We start from the raw sequence: 15,393 nt of genomic DNA, 5'->3' as shown, positions 1-15,393 counted from the left end.
TTGGTGGAGGTGATTCCTGGGAAGAGAATGGATCCAGCCAGGATCCAAATCTCCTGGGAATGTGGATGTGATTCCTGGAAAGAGAATGGATCCAGCTTGGATTCGATCTGGGTGCTCCAACGTGGGAGATCTCCTGGGAATTCCTGGGAAGGGAATGGATCCAACTGGGATCCAAATCTCCTGGGGACGTGGAGGTGATTCCTGGGAAGGGCATTCCCAAGACTGAATCCAGATGTTCGAGGGTGGGAATCAACTCCAGGCTGATCCATGTGGAGTTCCATGACCGCCAACCCACTGGAATTTCCCAAGGGAAGCAATGAAGGCATTCCTGGGGGAATTTTCCACCTGGGATTTGATGGAGCAGATTTTATTCCCGAGGATTTGCATCCTGTTTCCAAAGATCCCGAAGATCCACAACCATATGGATGCAGGGAATCGGCTCTGAGGGAAGCCAGGAGATCCAGTGTGCATTCCCAGGGATGGAATCGCAGGAAAACGAGACAGGATTGTGTTCCACAGCCTTGGGAATAAAAATATTCCAAACAAAAGGATTCCAAAGGAAAAAAAATGGGGAAGATTTTCCATTTTTCCATTTCTCCTTCCTTTTTCACCTCCCCACCCTTTCTCTGGCAAAGAATTCCACATGAATTTTCCATCCATCCTAAAAGGATCAGGAACGATCAGGTGGGATTTAAAACACACTTTTTTCACTGCCTTACTCTGGATAATTAGAATTGATTTAGCTAATTTGAATAATTCATTTGGATAATTAATTTTAATTTTCCATGGGTAGTTTCAGCCGGAAACCCTCTTTTTCCCTGGCTTTGCCTTTTACCTGGATCTGGATTTGGAAGCTGGGACTTGGCTCCACCCTCCCTATGTTTGGTGATGAATATTTAATTTAATTTAATTTAATTTAATTTAATTTAATTTAATTTAATTTAATTAATATTTAATTAACTAACCTTTTTTCCTATTCCATGTTTTCTGAAGAGGGAAAATCAGATTTTTCCCTTCCAACCACTCCACTCTTGGTGCTCTCCTGGTGGATTATTTCTGATATTCCAGACTCTCTTTTTCCCTGGAATGTCGGTTTTTTTAATGGATAAATCCATGGACAAGTTGCCTTCCAAGAATCCCAGAAATAAATATTTCCAAGAGAATGAACCATTGTTTTTTGGCTCTTGATTTTCCTTGGAAGTTTTCCAAGGGCGCGAGGTATTCCCAAGACTCTCCCAGATGTGTCTTGGATCTGACATTCCTGTTGGATCATGGGCCAAAATACCATGATCCTTCCTGGATAATCAATACACTGCTAAGGGATTAATTAATCACTTAATAAGCAGCAGATTAATTGATTAAATAATTATCCTCTTACTGTTATTAATCTACCATCTGATTTCCCACATTATTAAACTCGGCAATTCCCAAAATTGGGAATCCCACACGGCTGATCCAGAGTGAATCCTTCCATCCTTCCTTTCCCACAGCGTTTATCCCTGGTGCAAATTCCTCCCTTTTATCCAAGTCTGGGATTCCAGAAGATTCCAGGAAATCCTTGGAGCTGCTTCCCAAGCCTCAAGGGGCTCCTGGAGAGCTGGAATTTGGGCAAGGGCTGGAGGGCCAGGAGGCAGGGAATGGCTTCCAGTGGGAAAGGGGAGCTTGGGATGGTGGGATCTTGGGAAGGAATTCCTGGTTGAGCTGGATTTCCCAGAGAATCCCTGGATCCCTGGGAATGTTCCCTGGGATAGGGGAAGGCATGAAGGGAGAAAAATGATTCCTCAAATCCTCATTCCTCAGGATTCCTCGGGCCATGGAGCGGAGTGATCCTGGAATCCTGGAATGGTTGGGTGGGATGGGAACTCAAAGCTCTTCCCATTCCATGGGCGGGGACACCTCCCACCACCCCAGTTTTTTCAGGAAGTGTGTATGGATCCATGCCTTCTTTTCCTGGCCCCTTCCTGTCCCACCTGGACACCATGGGAATCCCAGCTGCATCCACAGGGAAGCCCAAACCCCTTTCCCTGGGTTTGTCTGATCCCACACCTGTGGGAATCACCCATCCTCAAAAATTCCCAGGATCTGGGATCTCTTTATCCCAGAGGATTGGATCTGGAGGAACGGACACTTTGGACCCTCTGGAATGCTGCTCCCAAATTTTGGTTCCATTTTCCGGTGGAACAAAGATGGGAGAGGAACCTTCCTATTCCTTCCTCCTTGGAGACGGAGCAGGAATTCCCAGGATTTCCTCCTGGCCCTGAGGAATGGATGGTTTCTCCCTGTTTCATGGATATTCCATCATGATCCCACCTCACCCAGCTCCTTCCCAGTTTCCTCCTCTCCCAGCACACGGAGGGAATTGGGATCCAACTCCCAGCTCCAGGTCTGGGATGGGAAAACTTCAAGGGATGAGTTTGGAACTCCCAAATCTTCCAATCCCACCAGCTTTTTGAGGAATGGGGTGGAAAACAACCCAGACTCCCACCCTAATTCCCTCCTTTCTTTCTTTTCCCAACTCCGGGATGCCCCAATCCTGGAAAAAAACCACACGGGAAGCACCGCAGGGATCATGGAAACCAAAGGAAAGGCCAAGGCAGTTTTATTTACATCCGTTGTGTACAAAAAAAAAAGGACAGCTCGTGCCACAATCTGTCCCCAATCCCTTTTTTCCCCTTTCCCAGGATTCTCCCCGGGGCTCCGGGATCAGGGTGGGCTTCTCCCGGCACCGGGAAAGAGCCGTGATTCCCTCCGGAGCTTGGAATGCCTTATCCACACATAGCGGAGACCCAAACCCTTCGTTCACATCCGGGTTGGAATTTTGGGGTGCCGCAGCACTGGGAACGCTTCCAGCTGGCAGCTGGGAATGCAGGGAATTCCCACCCCCCTGGAAAATCCAATCTTCCTTCTCCCCGCCCTTCCTGGAGGCGAAGATCCCCCAGGAATGGCATGGCAGCTCCCAAAAAAGCATCTCCTGGAATATTGGGAGGGTTTTCCACCCTCCCTGGTGTCACCAGGGGTTCCCACGGATATTTTTCCCTGCTCGCCACAGGGCTCCATCCCACCTCCACCTTTTTCCTGAATTTTCCCTCATTCCCTTCCATCATGGTCTCCACAGCCCCGCCCTGGCTTCTCCTGCTGCTCCATCTCTGGGAGCCGATGGTTTTTCCAGCTGGAAAGGGGGATTTCATCCAAGAATTCCCGCCGGGATTGTTTTTTGGGAGGTTCTTACAAAAAGCTTCTTTGGGAATTCATGGGGCTTTGCAATGTCACCCTTGGGAAGGATCATGGGCGTCTCCAACAGCAGGGAAAAGACCTTTGGAGCAAGGGAATTTCACTCCCAGACCACCTCCAACAGTGGTAGTGGGCAAAAAAACTTCTCCCCCTTCCCAAAACAGTGCTGGAAGGGCAAAAAAACCCGCCAGATCTGGGAAGAGATCCCAAATCCAGGCGGGAACAAGGGAGGGAGGGACACCAAGAGATTCCGCAGCCCACGGATGGGATGGGATTGGATGCAGAAGACTCCGGAGGGATTCCCGCCCGCCCCGCCTGCCCAGCACCAAATTAAAGTCACACACGACGCACATTTCCCACAATTCCCTCCCCACCCGCTCCGGATTCCCGGGATTTCTCCCGGGGATCACCTCCTCAGCCCTGGGCTGTCCCCTCCGGACCTGGCTGGCGGGCGGGACCCACCCGGGTGGGCATCCCAAAATCCCGCCCTCATCCCTTCCCTCCCCACCCTCCCCGGAACGACGACGACGACTCCGATGGCTTCACCCCTCAACTCGTCACATCCACGAACAAAGAAAGCAGAGGAACGTCCACCATTCCCACACCATTCCGACCTGGAGCTGCGGAAGCCTCCGGCACCTCCCCGGAGCTGTCAGTCCGAGCAGAGCCTCTTTACCTGGAGGCTTCTTCCTTGAGCTCCTTGTTTTTCCTCACTTCTTCCGCGTGTTTGTCCTGTGGGATCGGGAAGGAGGAGGGGAAGGAGGAGGAGGAGGAGGAGGAGGAGGAGGAGGGGAACACGCGTTAGCCGGGTTCCAGGATTCCGGGATCCCCACGGACAGCGGCTCCGGAGGGGTTGAAGGCACGAGGTTCATCCCGAGGGACGCCACGGATGGGTCACCAGCGTCCTCTCCTCCCCTGGGGTCACTTTAAGGGCTGCTGGTGGCACTTGGGGACACTTTGTCCTCGCCCTCTGGCTACGAGGGAGACGTCAACCGTCCCGGGAAGCCCCATGGAGCTGGGATTAGCTGGGATTTTCCGGCATTATCTGGCGCTCTCCGCCTCTGCCCCAGCGGAGGCGTTCGGAGAAGGGCCCTGGGCGGGCTCCGGATGTTTTGGAGGGAGCTGGAGGTGGTGAGGGTGGGATTTTCCGTGCGGAGGTTGGGAACAGACCTGATTCGGGAGAGAGAAGAGGGCTGGAAGGGTGGGAATGGCTCCCAGCACGGAGCTGGGGAGCTGCCGGATCCGTGGGAAGGGACCAGGGGGAGATCCGCTAGCCCGGAGGTGGGAAAAGTGCAAGGGGAGCGGCAGGGATGGAATTCCCAGAGAAGCTGTGGCTGCCCCTGGATCTCTGGAGGTGTCCAAGGAAAGGTTGGACGGGGCTTGGAGAAACATGGGATAGTCCAAGGAAAGGCTGGACAGGGTTTGGAGAAATCTGGGATAATCCAAGGAAAGGCTGGACAGGGTTTGGAGAAATCTGGGATAATCCAAGGAAAGCTTGGACGGGGCTTGGAGAAATCTTGGATAGTGGAAGGTGCCAGGGGTGGAACTGGATGATCCTAAATGTCCCTTCCAACCCAACCATCCCAAGATTCTACAATTCCTGGGATTCTGAGTCCCACCTTGGTGGGACACGGGGAAAGGAAGGGCTTTGCTTGTCCATGGACAAGATCCCAACTCTCCGACCTCTCCCAAGCCTATGGATCCACCCGGGCAGGATCCCCCAATCCCAGTGGGACGCTGCGCTTGGGTGGGAAGGGAAGCGGGACCCCCTCTTTGGTGGTGCCACCCCAAGATCCGCCAGTATCCCGAATATCGCGACTCATCCCAATCCCTTTTCCAGGTGCCCACCTTCTCCTGGAGGCGCTCCAACATGGCGGCCAGGTGGGCCTCGCGATTCTCCTTGTTGGATTCCATCTTCTGCGCCAGCTTCTCCTTGGCCATCTTGATGAAGTTGTTGTTCTCCTCGATGGCCTTCTGCATCACCTCCCGCTCGTGCTCCCGCTTCTCCGCCAGGTGCTTCAGCAGCTCCGCCTCCTGGTACTGGGGACACCACGGGGACATTCCCGGGATAAAGCCACCTCTTCCCAACCCAAAAACGGGGGGGAATTCCCAACCCAAAAATGGGGGAGGAATTCCCAACCCAAAAACGGGGAACCCAAAACCTGGGGGAGAATTCCCAACCCAAAAGTGGGGAACCCAAAACTGGGGGGGAATTCCCAACCCAAAAATAGGGAACCCAAAACCTGGGGGAGAATTCCCATCCCAAAAATGGGGAACCCAAAAACGAGTGGGGGGAATTCCCAGTGCAATAACAGGGAACTCAAAAATGGCGGGGGGAGAATTCCCAACTCAAAAATGTGGAACCCAAAAACGGAAGGGGAATTCCCAACCCAAAACCAGGGAACCCAAAAATGGGGGCGGTGTGGGGAATTCCCAACCCAAAAATAGGGAACACAAAACCAGCGGGAGAATTCCCAACCCAAAAATGGGGAACCCAAAAACGGGATTGGGGGGATGGGAATTCCCAACCCAAAAATAGGGAACCCAAAAACGGCGGGGGGGGGGAATTCCCAACCCAAAAACAGGGAAACCAAAAATGGGGGCAGGGGAATTTCCAACCCAAAACCAGAAAACCCAAAAATATGGGTAGGAATTCCCAACCCAAAAATGGGGAACTCAAAAATGGGGGGGAATTCCCAACTCAAAAATGTGGAACCCAAAACCAGGGGGAGAATTCCCAACCCAAAAATGGGGAACCCAAAAACGGGGGGGGAATTCCCAACCCAAAACCAGGGAACCCAAAACCTGGGGGAGAATTCCCATCCCAAAAATGGGGAACCCAAAAACGGGGGTTGGGGGGAGAATTCCCAGTGCAACAGCAGGGAACCCAAAAATGGCGGGGGGAGAATTCCCAGCTCAAAAATGTGGAACCCAAAAGCAAAAAGGGAATTCCCAACCCAAAAGTGGGGAACCCAAAAACGGGGGGGGGGGGGGGGAATTCACCCACCTTTCTCCTCTCCTCCGCCGCTTCCAGCTTCTTCTGGATCTCCTCCAGGGAAGGGTCGCGGCGCCGGGGCAGGGAGGCGTTGAATTCCGGAATTCCGTCGAAGGATGGCGGCTTCAGGATGACCTCGAAGGATTGGCCCGAGGTACGCTTGTTGAGCTCGATCACTTCCATGTCGGAGATGACGCACCAGGTCAGATCCACCGTGTCTGGGTGGGGAAAAAGGGCGTGGAATGAGCGCCAGGAATTCCCATTCCGGGATTTCCGCACCCCTGGAAGCTGATTCTGCCATCCCTGGTATCCATGAGTTTCATCCAGATTTAGCCCAAAAAGCATCCCTGGGGTTCAGGGATGTGGGAAGTGGAGTACAAATTCCAGGATTCACACGGATGGGGCTGAGCTGGGGATATTTGGGAAAGCTGAGGTTTGGGAATGTCCCTGTCTCTCCATCTCTCCCTGATTTGGGAATTGGGATCATGATCCCATTCCCTGGATAACCTGGAGGAGCCCCCCAAGGCTCTTCCATGGCCTCTGGACATGGATTGGGATGAATCACCTGGAGATGAAAAATATGGATCTTATGTTCTGGGATGAAGGAAAGAAGCCCTGCTGGATCCCAACCAATCCATGGGGTTGGGTTGGGGACATCTGGGAGAACTGAGGGTTAGGAATGTCCCTGCCTCTCCATCTCTCCCTGATTTGGGAATTGGGAATGGGATCATGATCCCATTCCCTGGATAACCTGGAGAAGTCCCCCAAGGCTCTTCCATGGCCTATGGACGTGGATTGGGATGAATCACTCAGAGCTGAAAAATATAGATACAGGATGAGTGAATGAGGAGCTCTCAGAGCTCCTCTGGATCCCAATCCATCCATGGGGTTGGGTTGGGGATATTTGGGAGAGCTGAGGGTTGGGAATGTCCCTGTCTCTCCATCTCTCCCTGCTTTGGCAAGTGGGAATGGGATCATGATCCCTTTTCCAGTGTGGATCCCCCTGGATAACCTGGAGGAGCCCCCCAAGGGTCTTCCAGGGCCTCTGGACATGGATTGGAGATGAAAAATAGGGATACGGGATGAGGGAACGAGGAGCTCCCAGAGCTCCTCTGGATCCCAATCCATCCATGGGATCTGGTTTGGAATACCTGTGAGAGCCGAGGGAGATGGGTCAGCCCAAATCCCTCCAGATCCCAACCCAGCCTTGTGCTGAATTCCGAGAAAATTCCAGAGCCACCATGCTCAGTTCAAGGGTGACCCCGCTCATGCCGAGGAGGGGTTGAAGCCCCCCAGAGATCCCGGAATTCCGGGGGCTGCGGTGGGATTGGGAAGGGGGTCCCACCTTCGTAGGCGTAGGTCGGCTTGTTGAGGGGATCCGACAGGAAACAGGAGCAGAAGAGGGAGACGAGCGGCAGCTCCTTCATCTTCTCCTTGTAGGCTGGGAAGAGACATCGGGATCGGGATCAGAGGGGCTCCGTGGGCCAGGGATGGGATTGGGATGGGGGAAAAGTGATGGAGGGAATTCACAGGGTTGGGGAAGGGGTGGGATTGGGATCAGAAGGGCTCTGTGGGCCAGGGATGGGGGAAAAGGGATGGAGGGAATTCCAAGTGAGATCAGAGGGATGGAAGGGCTCCATGGGCCAGGGAAAAGGTTGGGATGGGGGAAAAAAGAGATAGAGAGAATCCCAAGGGTCAGGGAAGGGGCGGGATTGGGATCAGAGGGGCTCCGTGGGCCAGAGAAGGTTTGGGATGGGGGAAAAAGGGATGGAGGGAATTCCAAGTGAGATCAGAGGGATGGAAGGGCTCCATGGGCCTGGGAAAGGTTGGGATGGGGGAAAAAGGGATGGAGGGAATTCCAAGGGTCAGGGAAGGGGTGGGATCGGGATCAGAGGGATGAGCAAGCTCCATGGGCCAGGGAAGGGTTGGGATGGGGGAAAAAAGGGATGGAGGGAATTCCAAGTGAGGTCAGAGGGATGGAAGGGCTCCATGGGCCTGGGAAAGGGTTGGGATGGGGAGGAAAAGGGATGGAGGGAATTCCAATGGTCAGGGAAGGGGTGGGATCGGATCAGAGGGGTTGGGGGACTTCCATGTGCCAGGAGAAGGGCGGGATTGGGATCAGAGGGGTGGAGGAGCTGCCACATATCAGGAAAGGTTTGGGATTGGGGTCAGAGGGATGAGGGGGCTCCACGTGCCAGGCAAGGTTTGGGATTGGGGTCAGAGGGATGAGGGGGCTCCTTGTGCCAGGAAAAGATGGGGATTGGGGAAAAAGGGATGGAGGGAATTCCAAGGGTCAGGGAAGGGATGGGATTGGGATCAGAGGGGCTGGGGGATGTCCATGTGCCAGGAGAGGGGTGGGATTGGGATCAGAGGGATGGGGAATTTCCAAATTCCAGAAAAGGGATGGGCTTGGGATCAGAGGGATTGGGGAATTCCCAGGGAAGGGATGGGATTGGGATCAGAGAGATGGGGGGGAAATTCCACATTTCAGGAAAGGGATGGAATCAGGATCAGAGGGATGGGGAAATTCCATGTCCCAGGGAAAGGGAGGGGATCGGGATCAGAGGGACCCTGGGATGGGATTGGGATCAGAGGGATGGGAGGAATCCCACACCCCAGGGAAGGGATGGGATCAGGATCAGAGGGATTGGGAATTCCCAGGGAAGGGATGGGATTGGGATCAGAGGGATGGGGGGAATTCCAAATTCCAGAAAAGGGATGGAATTGGGATCAGAGGGAAGGGGGAATCCCACACCCCGGGGAAGGGATGGGATCAGGATCAGAGGGAAGGGGGAATTCCACATTTCAGGAAAGGGATGGGATTGGGATCAGAGGGATTGGGAATTCCACATCCCTGGGAAAGGATGGGATCGGGATGGTGGCCAGCCCCAGATGTTCCAAGCAGGATGAGCTGAGGATCCAAACATGCAAAGGGAAAACTTGGGAAGGACTCAGGATTGTTTCGGGCTGTCGATCCCGGTTTGTCACCACCGGGATGCCGGGAGCATTCCAGGGCCGGGATGAGCCCGGGACACCCCGGGATGGGTTTGGGGTGCCGGGGAGGGGGTGGGAGGGGTTGGGGTGGCGTACCGGCCAGAGTCATGGCGAGGAAATCCTTGGAATTCTGTAGGAAGAGCGATCCTGGGCCTGCGGAGAGAAGGAAGGGATGGGGTCAGTGGTGGGGTCCTGGGAATGGGATGATGGGAACTCAGTGGGATGGACCGATGGGATAATGGGATATTGGGATAATGGGATGGGATGGGATCAATGGGATGGGATAATGGGATGGGATAATGGGATGGGATGGGATAAAGGGATGGGATGGGATGGGATGGGATGGGATGGGATGGGATGGGATGGGATGGGATGGGATGGGATGGGATGGGATGGGATGATGGGACAGGAACACCCTGGAGTGATGGGATGGGCACACACCAGGATGATGAACACATCCCGTGGGATGTTCCTGGCACATGCAGCCATTCCCAGCTCCACATTCCCAAATCACACGTGTGAGGACATGTGCCAGGAGCCACACCTGAACACACCCGGACACACCTGGACACACCTGGACCTCTCCCAAATTCCCCCTCGAATTTCCCCCGCTCGTGTCCTGACATTCCCCATCCTCAGCTCCCCCCTTCCCAATGCTCCAGGATCCTCTCCTGAATCTTCTGGGATCATTCCCGGGGTCTCCAAGACCCCCACCCACCCCCAGGACTTGGGATGGGAACTGGGAATCGTGAAAACCGGGATAATCCGGGCTGTTCCCCATTCCCACGTTTTTTTGGGTGTGGAAATGCAGAAATGCTCTTCCCAGCTGCACCAAAGCATGGAACGAGGTGGGATTTGGGGATTTTCCCGGATTTTGATCCCCAAATCCCTCCTGTAAAACAGGGATCCTTAAATCCCTGCAGCTCCCGGGGGAATGAGCATTCCAGGGCTGCGCCACGCCCCACCCATCCCGACAAATCCCAGCCCTCATTCCCCAAATCCTGCTGGGATCTGCCCTGGGAATCCCAAAAATAACCCGGCCGCAGCTTCCAGAGGCTGCTGGGGGGTGGGAACAGGGATAAAATCTGGGAATTCCAACTGGGATCGCCGTCCACTTTTCCAGGTGGGGCTGGTGGGGATGGGGTGGGGATGCTCCGATGGATTCCTGGATTCCGGTTATCCATGGATAACCCGGCTGCCGGAATTCCCATCCCAAATCTGGCTTTTCCCTGGGATCCGCTGGCATTCCGTGCCCGCTCCCTCACGTGGCGTTCCCACGGGATGAAACGTGGGGATCGCCCACCAGAGCCGGAACGGGAGGAAAACGGGATCCATCCCTATGGATACGGCTGGATGGGAGGGAGGGGAGTGGTCCAGCCCCGCTCCTGCCTGGACGGAGGCGATTTTCCAGGGGTTTGGAGGAGGGAATTCCTTCCCGGCCCCATTCCCAGTGGGAGTGGGATGTGGTAGGGGACCTGCTGCTGTCACCCCAAAATCCCAGCGAGGGTGGGATGATCCCAATCCCGACCAGGAGATCCCAATCCCAACCAGGCGATCCCATTCCTGAACATGTGATCCCATTCCTGACCATGTGATCCCATTCCCAGAGAGGTGATCCTATTCCTGACCATGCCATCCTATTCCTGGCTGCACAATCCCATTCCCGACCATGCGACCCCATTCCCAACCACGTAATCCCATCCCTGACCACATGATCCCATTCCTGGCCACGCGATCCCATTCCCAACCACTCAATTCCATTCCCGACCACGTGATCCCCTTCCAAACTACGCCATCCTATTCCTGGCTGCACAATCCCATTCCCAGCCCGGTGTTCCCATTCCTGACTACTCGACCCTATTCCCACCCACAGAATCCCATTCCTGACCACATGATCCCATTCCCGACCACGCCATCCTATTCCTGGCTGCACAATCCCATTCCCAGCCTGGTGATCCCATTCCCAACCACTTGACCCCATTCCCAACCATGGGATCCCATTCCTGATCACAGGATCCCATTCCCAGCCACTCAATCCCATTCCCAGCCTGCTGTTCCCATTCCTGACTACTCGACCCCATTCCCAACCACATGATCCCATTCCCGACCACGCCATCCTATTCCTGGCTGCACAGTCCCATTCCCAGGCAGGAGATCCCATTCCCAGCCTGGTGATCCCATTCCTGACCACTGGATCCCATTCCCAACCATGTGATCCCATTCCCGACCACGCCATCCTATTCCCAACCATGTAATCCCACTCCCAGCCACACAATCCCATTCCCAAGCATGTGATCCCATTCCTGACCAGTCGATCCTATTCCTGGCCACGCAATCCCATTCCCAACCACTCAATTCCATTCCCGACCACGTGATCCCATTCCAAACCACGCCATCCTATTCCTGGCTGCACAATCCCATTCCCAGCCTGGTGATCCCATTCCCAACCATGTGATCCTATTCCCGGCCAGGTGATCCCATTCCTGACCACACGATCCCATTCCAAACCACACCATCCTATTCCCGGCCACCCAATCCCATTCCCAACCACGCCACCCCATTCCCAGCCACGCAATCCCATTCCCAGCCTGGTGATCCCATTCCCAACCACACCACCCCATTCCCAACCACACGATCCCATTCCCAGCCAAGCCATCCCATTCCCAGCCAGGTGACCCCATTCCCAGCCAGCCGCACGTGGCAGGGCGAGGAATCCCGCGGGATCCACCCCCTGCAGGGCTGCAATCCCTTTTCCCACCCTGAATTCCAAGGGAAGGACCCTCCCATCTCCCATCTTTTTCCCTGGAAAAAGCATCCAGCCATGGATGGAGGAATGGGAAGGGATTTGGGGGGCGGGGGGGCTCCTCATTCCCTGCCTGGAAGCTTGGGAATCTCCAGAGGGGGAAAAATGGGATGGCAGCGCTTTCTTTTCCCTCCCTCCCCATCCCTTTTTCCATTCCCCCGGAATAAAAATTCCACCGGCAGGAATTCCAATTTTGGGGGGCTCTGGGTGGGGCCGGCGCAGCCCCCGAGGGGTCCCTGGGGGGCGCGGGGGGGACACAAAATCCCGGGAATGCTGAAGAGGATTCTCCCAGGGTAACAGGGTGAGGGTCTCCCAAAAAATTCAGGGCGGGGATCCCAGGAATGGGGAGGGAGCGGGGTCCGCCCCGGGAATTTGGGACTCTGAGGGTGCTGGAGGGGCGAAATCCCGGGATTTTGAGGGGGGGTCGGGGTCCCCCAGGATTTTGAGGGTGCAGAATCCCGGGATTTTGGGGGGTTCGGGTCCCCCAGGAATGCTGGAATGGGGGTCCCCCCTCAGAAATGGGGGTCCCCGAGGATCCCGGGAAAGCGGGGGGTGGGTTATGGATTCTGGGGGTGGGGGGATTCTGCGGATCCTCGGAAAATTCTGGGAATTCTGGGAATGCTGGGGGTGCAGAATCCCTCGGGAATTCTGGGGGTGCGGAGCCCCAAAACCCAAATTAGGGGCGGCAGCCGAGGATGAGGATGAGGATGAAGATGAGGATGAGGGGGAAATCACCAAAAGGAACGGGATAAGGAATTCCAGACGGCTGGAAAACGCCCCGGGAAGAGCGGGACCAGCACCCCAAAAGGGATGGGGACACCAGGGGAGACAAAATGGGGACCCCACCGCGACAGCCAGAGCCAAACCCCCCCAAAAAACCTGCTGTACATCAACGCCCCCCCACACACCCCCAAATCCATCCGAACTCTCGCGCCCTGAATGGAACCGGCCAAAATTCCCTAAAAATGCCCCAAAAATTCCCCAAAAAATTCCCCTAAAAATTCCTAAAATTTTTACCCCACGGCGGTGGTCGCGCTGCTCCTCTCCTCAAATCCTTTACGCCCCCCCAAAAAATGCCGTACATCAACGCCCCCCCACACACCCCCAAATCCATCCGAACCCTCCTGCCCTGAACGGAACCGACCAAAATTCCAAAAAAAAATTCCCAAAAAATTCCCAAAAATTCCGCGGGAGGCGGCCGGACTCACCCCACGGCGGTGGTCGCGCTGATCCTCTCCCCAAATCCTTTACGCCCCCCCCAAAAAAATGCCATACATCAACCCCCCCACGCCCCCAAATCCATCCGAACCCTCCCGCCCTGAACGGAACCGGCCAAAATTCCCAAAAAATTCCCAAAAATTCCGCGGGAGGCTGCCGGACTCACCCCACGGCGGTGGTCGCGCTGCTCCCGGCGCTCTCCCGGCTCCTTTAACGCGGCTTTGGAGGATCCCGGGCGGGGGGTCCCCAGCGCCCCCCATGACATCATCGCCCGGCCCTCTGATTGGTCGGGAGCCCGCGCGAATGAGGGCCCCGCCCGGTGACGTCACAGCCCGCAGCTATTTTGGGGAAGGGAAGAAAAAAAAATGGGGAAAAAAAAGGGATGGATGGGAAAATTAAGGGATAAAAAAAAAAGGGATTTGGGGTGAAAAAAGGGGATTTTGGGGGGTTTGGGTTGGAGGGAGGGGTGCGGAGAGGGGAGGGGCTCGGGGACAAAGTGACAAAGGGACGCGGAGGGGTTCGGGGCGCCGCAAGGGGGGCGAAGTGTCCCCGGTCCCCTCTTGTCACAGCGCGGGGACATTGGGGTGTCCCCCGAATTTGGGGGACAATGGGGTGACATCGATATGGGGACAATGGGGTGACATCGATATGGGGGGACAATGGGGTGACATCGATATGGGGGGGCAATGGGGTGACATCGATATGGGGACAATGGGGTGACATCGATATGGGGGACAATGGGGTGACATCGATATGGGGGGGACAGTGGGGGGACATCGATATGGGGACAATGGGGTGACATCGATATGGGGGACAATGAGGGGACATCAATATGGAGGGGGACAAGGAGGTGACATCAATATGGGGACAACGGGGTGACACCGATATCGGGGGGGAACAGTGGGGTGACATAAATATGGGGAGACAATGAGGTTTCCTTTCCATCCTGGGGGACAATGGGGTGATATCTGCAAGATTTGGGGACAATGGGATGTCCCCTCCATCCCGGGGGACATTGGGGTGTCCCCTCCAATACAATGGGGTGACTTTTCCAAGATTTGGGGACAATGGGATGACCTCTCCAAGATTTGAGGACAATGGGGTGATATCTGCAAGATTTGGGGACAATGGGATGTCCCCTCCATCCCGGGGGACATTGGGGTGTCCCCTCCAATACAATGGGGTGACTTTTCCAAGATTTGGGGACAATGGGATGACCTCTCCAAGATTTGAGGACAATGGGGTGACATTCCCAAGATCTGGAGACAGTGGGGTGTCCCCTCCATCCCAGGGGACATTGGGGTGTCCCCTCCAAGAAAATGGGGTGACTTTTCCAAGATTTGAGGACAACGGGGTGACATCTCCCAGATTTGGGGACAATGGGGTCTCCTGTCCATCCCAGGGGACATTGGGGTGTCACCGCCAAGATAATGGGGTGACTTTCCAAGATTTGGGGACAATGGGGTGATATCACCAAGGTTTGAGGACAATGGGGTGACATCCCCACGATCTGGGGACAGTGGGGTGTCCCCTCCATGCCAGGGGACAATGTGGTATCACCGCCAAGATAATGGGGAGACTTTTCCAAAATTTGGGGACAATGGTGTGTCCTGTCCACCCCGGGGGACACTGGGGTGTCCCCTCCACCCTCCCACCCCCAGGACATGTCCCATTCCCATTCCCATTCCCAATCCCAATCCCACCCTGACCCATCATTCCCAGCCCCAAATTCCCGCCCGGACTCGTCCTCCTCCGTCCCCAATCCGGGCCACGGGAACCCCGAGAGGCCGAGTCCCAGATCCCAAAACTATTTTGGGGCGAGCGGAGGCTCCAGGGAATCCCTGCGGAACAAGGGCACCTCCGGAGTGCCGAGTCCTTCCCAAATTCCGGCTCTCCTTCCCCGAATCCGCCCGATCCCGGCCTATTTTCCGCCGGCCGTGTGCCCGGCACCCCTGGGAATCATCCCGGTATTTTTAGGTTCTGGATTTCTCTGTCACGCACGGAGCGCCGGGAGGGTTTTGGGAACGCGGATGGTTCTGGAAAAGGGATTTAGGGTGGCTTTGGGGGGCAGGATGTCGGGAAGGACGGGATGGCCCCGTTGGAATTTGGGGGTGAATTGGGAATTCCGGCTCTGGAACGTTCGATTCCAGGT

At 55.4% G+C, this 15,393-nt stretch overlaps 1 protein-coding gene across 3 annotated transcripts; it reads right to left on the bottom strand.

The window, feature by feature from the left end:
- Positions 1-2,567: 2,567 nt before the first annotated feature.
- On the bottom strand, positions 2,568-13,530 carry STMN4 (stathmin 4). Of its 3 annotated transcripts, none has more exons than XM_064411521.1 (6): positions 13,041-13,116; positions 9,317-9,373; positions 7,572-7,667; positions 6,239-6,444; positions 5,080-5,271; positions 2,568-3,963 (listed from the first exon to the last, which is right to left on the bottom strand). In XM_064411521.1, the coding sequence occupies exons 1-6, from the start codon at positions 13,105-13,107 to the stop codon at positions 3,904-3,906; spliced, it is 678 nt and encodes a 225-aa protein (XP_064267591.1). In that variant the 5' UTR covers positions 13,108-13,116; the 3' UTR covers positions 2,568-3,903. The 3 variants fall into 3 exon arrangements, with proteins under 3 accessions (XP_064267591.1, XP_064267590.1, XP_064267589.1); XM_064411520.1 differs by lacking the exons at positions 2,568-3,963; positions 13,041-13,116 and adding exons at positions 3,970-4,401; positions 13,408-13,530; XM_064411519.1 differs by lacking the exon at positions 2,568-3,963 and adding an exon at positions 3,970-4,401 and having other exon boundaries at positions 13,041-13,117.
- Positions 13,531-15,393: the final 1,863 nt, after the last annotated feature.

This window comes from Passer domesticus, chromosome 3 (genome assembly GCF_036417665.1).
Source record: "Passer domesticus isolate bPasDom1 chromosome 3, bPasDom1.hap1, whole genome shotgun sequence".
NCBI classification, from domain to species: Eukaryota; Metazoa; Chordata; class Aves; order Passeriformes; family Passeridae; genus Passer; species Passer domesticus.
Note: the sequence above shows the minus strand (reverse complement) of the source record. Positions and strands in the feature narration are given on the sequence as shown.

Excerpts from the sequence above, each read along its gene's own strand:
- STMN4 (XM_064411520.1), bottom strand. The coding sequence starts at position 13,501 with ATGGGGGGCGCTGGGGACCCCCCGCCCGGGATCCTCCAAAGCCGCGTT. Across the intron at positions 9,374-13,407 it reads AGCGCGACCACCGCCGTGGG|GCCCAGGATCGCTCTTCCTA; the intron begins GTGAGTCCGGCA and ends TTCTCTCCGCAG. Across the intron at positions 6,445-7,571 it reads GCCGACCTACGCCTACGAAG|ACACGGTGGATCTGACCTGG; the intron begins GTGGGACCCCCT and ends TTCCCCACCCAG.